We start from the raw sequence: 3,449 nt of genomic DNA on the forward strand, positions 1-3,449 counted from the left end.
TGTATTTTTTGTAGAGACAGGGTTTCACCATGTTAGCCAGGATGGTCTCGATCTCCTGACCTTGTGATCCGCCCGCCTCAGCCTCCTAAAGTGCTGGGATTACAGGCGTGAGCCACTGCGCCTAGCCGCAATTTACTTTCAGAGAAGCTATGCAATTCAGGGACCTGGAATGTCACCTGCATTTTTTCAGTGCTGTTTTGATGTTCCCGTCTTTTAAGGCTCTCAAGGTCAGCTCTGTCTCCAGCTCTTGCTTGGACACCTGCAGGGCCAGTGCCTGTCTGTGCAGCTTTGATTCCATGCTTGGGTTCCGCATCTCAGCAGCTGTGGGCTCCGGGGTGCTCCTGGGTTTGTGTTTCACCTGTGCAACTTCGTGAGCTTTAATGTGCTGCTCACGGAGATCTGCTACCAGGGAACGATTGCTATAATCTTCAAATGAAAGAAAGACCTCAAAGTTTTCCTGTAGCAAAGGTAAGCAAGACAAAGTCCCAAGTCTGTTTAATCTATAGTTTTTTGGTTTTTTAAAAATAATTTTAACTATTACTTTAGATTCAGGGGTACACCTGGGTATATTGTGTGATGCTGAGGCTTGAGGCACAACTGATCCCATCACCCAGCATAGTACCTGATGGGTAGTGTGCCCTCCTCCCCTCCCCACCTCGGCCAAGTAGTTCCCAGTTGTTTTCATCCATCCATTCATTCACTTATTTTTAGGCAGGGTTTCACTCTGTTGCCCAGGCTGGAGTGCAGTGGTATAAACACAGCTCCTGCAGCCTCCACCTCCTAGTCTCACACCATCCTCTCGCTTCAGCCTCCAAAGTAGCTGGGTCTACAGGCACACATAACCACGCCCAGCTAATTTTTGTTATTTTTAGTAGAGACAAGGTCTCACTATGTTGCTAGGCTAGTCTCAAACTCCTGAGCTCAAGTGATCCTCCAGCCTCATTCTCCCAAAGCGTTGGGATTATAGGCATCAGCCACTGCACCCGGCCTCCAGATGCTTTTCACAGAAAAAGCTATTTATAGCAGGTCTCAAATTTTTGGGTCATAGGACTCCTTTACATGCTTAATTGTATGATTCCACTTATATGAAATAGCTAGAATAAGCAAGTTCACAGTGACAGAAAGTAGAGAAAACCAGGGGCTGGGGGAAGAGAGGAAAGGGGAATTATTGTTTCATGGCTACAGAGTTTCTGCTCAGGGTGATGAAAAAGTAGATAGAGGTGATGGCTGCACAACACTGTCAATGTAATTAACACCACTGAATTACAAACAAAACAACTGTTAACATGGAAAATTTTGTTATAAGTATTTTAACAAAATTAAAAATTAATAGTGCATCCAGGCACGGTGGCTCATGCCTATGATCCCAATACTTTGGGAGGCTGAGGCAGGCAAATCGCTTGAGGCCAGGAGTTCGAAACCAGCCTGGCAAACATGGCAAAACCCCGTTTCTACTAAAAACATAAAAACTAGCTAGGTGTGGTGGCATACACCTGGAGTCTCAGCTATTCGAGAGGCTTAGACAGGAGAATCTCTTGAACCCAGGAGGCAGAATCTGCAGTGAGCTGAGATTATGCCACGGCACTCCAGCCTGGGCAACAGAGTGAGACTTTGTCTCAAAAAAAAAAAAAAATTAATTAATTAATAATACAACATACCAAAAAAATCATTGAATTGCATATTTAAATGGATGAATTATGTGGTATGTAAATGACATCTCAATACAGCTGTTGAGAGAGAGAGAGAAGGAAAACCAGTATCTCCAGTCCCCAAAGGCTAGTGCAGAAAACTTTTTTTTTTTTAGATGAAGTCTTGCTCTGTCACCCAGGCTGGAGTCCAGTGGCGCAATCTCGGCTCACTGCAATCTCCGCTTCCTGGTTTCAAGTGATTCTCCTGCCTCAGCCTCCTGAGCAGCTGGGACTACAGGTGCGTGCCACCACACCTGGCTAAATTTTTGTATTTTTAGTAGAGACAGGGTTTCACCATGTTAGCCAGGATGATCTTGATCTCCTGACCTTGTGATCTGCCCGCCTCAGCCTCCCAAAGTGCTGGGATTACAGGGGTGAGCCACCACGCCCAGCCATGCAGAAAATTTTAAGGAGGCACAAATGCACTGACTGGTCAAGTAATAATGTTTAACATGGCTCAATATGTTTACCTGTAAGCTAGCAACCTCTTTAAATAGTTTCAACATTTCTTCACATTCGTCCTTCTTCTGCAGATTGTCTGTAATTAAATTTTTAAAAGTTATACCAGACATGCAAATTCTCATATTATCAGAATTTTAAAGAGAAGAAATTTTAATTAGCTTTGGTTCTCTCATCTCTTCAGTAGTTCTTCTCAGATGACAATATATAGTAACTAAGTACAAAAAGATCTAATTTGAAAAAAATCTAATTATTCTTTCAGGAGGTAGAAAACAGAAGTTTATGGGTTACAAAAAAGTTATGTTTCTGAAGTAAATTGTAGCTTCTTTTTTTTTCCCTGGAAAGTTACTTTCTTAACTGTTTTAACTTCCAGTTCAAATGGCTTCTCCCCACCATCATAAGCAACCAATAAATGAGAAAAATGAGCAATGAGTGCGAGACACTAAGGAAATCTAGTCTAGCACTAAATAGTAAGTGAACATATAAACAAATGATAGGTTGATTTTGCATGCGTCTATTCTTACATTGCTGATAAAGGAATAAAGAAAGAAAGACTTTTCATGAAGCAAAATGGGTAAGATCAATAAAGACAATCAGAACCAGAAAAACTGTGGGTATGGTGAGAGTTATCATTGATGCCTCTTTCTGAAGAGGATGAGCTTTGGAACAAAACTGAGATGAGAAAACAGAAATAAAAGCTACCTTTCTGAATGTCACATAGTATCTTAAGAATGTCCACGGATGTCTTCGCTACAGACATTCTCCAGGCCTTGCCCTAAAAATAAATAAATAAAGCGAAATAAAATCTACTTCCTTTTCTGACCAATTCAGTAGTACACATACAAATACACAAAAACCACAGAAGCAGAAAAAACAATCATGGAGGAGTTGGGCAGCTGAGAAATGGATCGTTAATGAGCGTTACACAGGGTAGACCTGAAAAACTCCAGTATGAACTCCTGGATATATGATTTAGAAATACCAAAGAATATGCAACTCTCCCAAATAACCTTTCAACTACATTATGATTAACAGATCCTTATTCTCTTCTAGAGTTATTTGTTATTTGAAAAAACATTTGGAAAAGTTAAAAAGAACAGAAGTCTAAAAAATGGCCTAGAGAACAGAAGTCTAATATAATCATCACTACCTTCCAGTGATTATTTAAAAAAAAATTTTTAAGAGAAGGAAAAGGCTGGGCGCGGTGGCTCAAGCCTGTAATCCCAGCACTTTGGGAGGCCGAGATGGGCGGATCACGAGGTCCGGAAATCGAGACCATCCTGGCTAATACGGTGAAACCCC

At 41.4% G+C, this 3,449-nt stretch overlaps 1 protein-coding gene across 2 annotated transcripts in view; it reads right to left on the reverse strand.

Annotated features, from left to right (window-relative positions):
• KNTC1 (kinetochore associated 1) overlaps positions 1-3,449 on the reverse strand; it is a 111,812-nt gene that overhangs the window by 44,823 nt on the left and 63,540 nt on the right. For both annotated transcript variants that reach the window (XM_011948478.1, XM_011948479.1), the window contains 3 exons: positions 2,850-2,922; positions 2,159-2,226; positions 177-457 (listed from right to left, as the gene is read on the reverse strand). In XM_011948478.1, coding sequence (XP_011803868.1) covers positions 177-457; positions 2,159-2,226; positions 2,850-2,922 — 422 coding nt within the window. The remainder of the gene's footprint in view (positions 1-176; positions 458-2,158; positions 2,227-2,849; positions 2,923-3,449) is intronic.

Source organism: Colobus angolensis, unplaced genomic scaffold, assembly GCF_000951035.1.
Source record: "Colobus angolensis palliatus isolate OR3802 unplaced genomic scaffold, Cang.pa_1.0 Scaffold28, whole genome shotgun sequence".
Lineage (NCBI taxonomy): Eukaryota > Metazoa > Chordata > Mammalia > Primates > Cercopithecidae > Colobus > Colobus angolensis.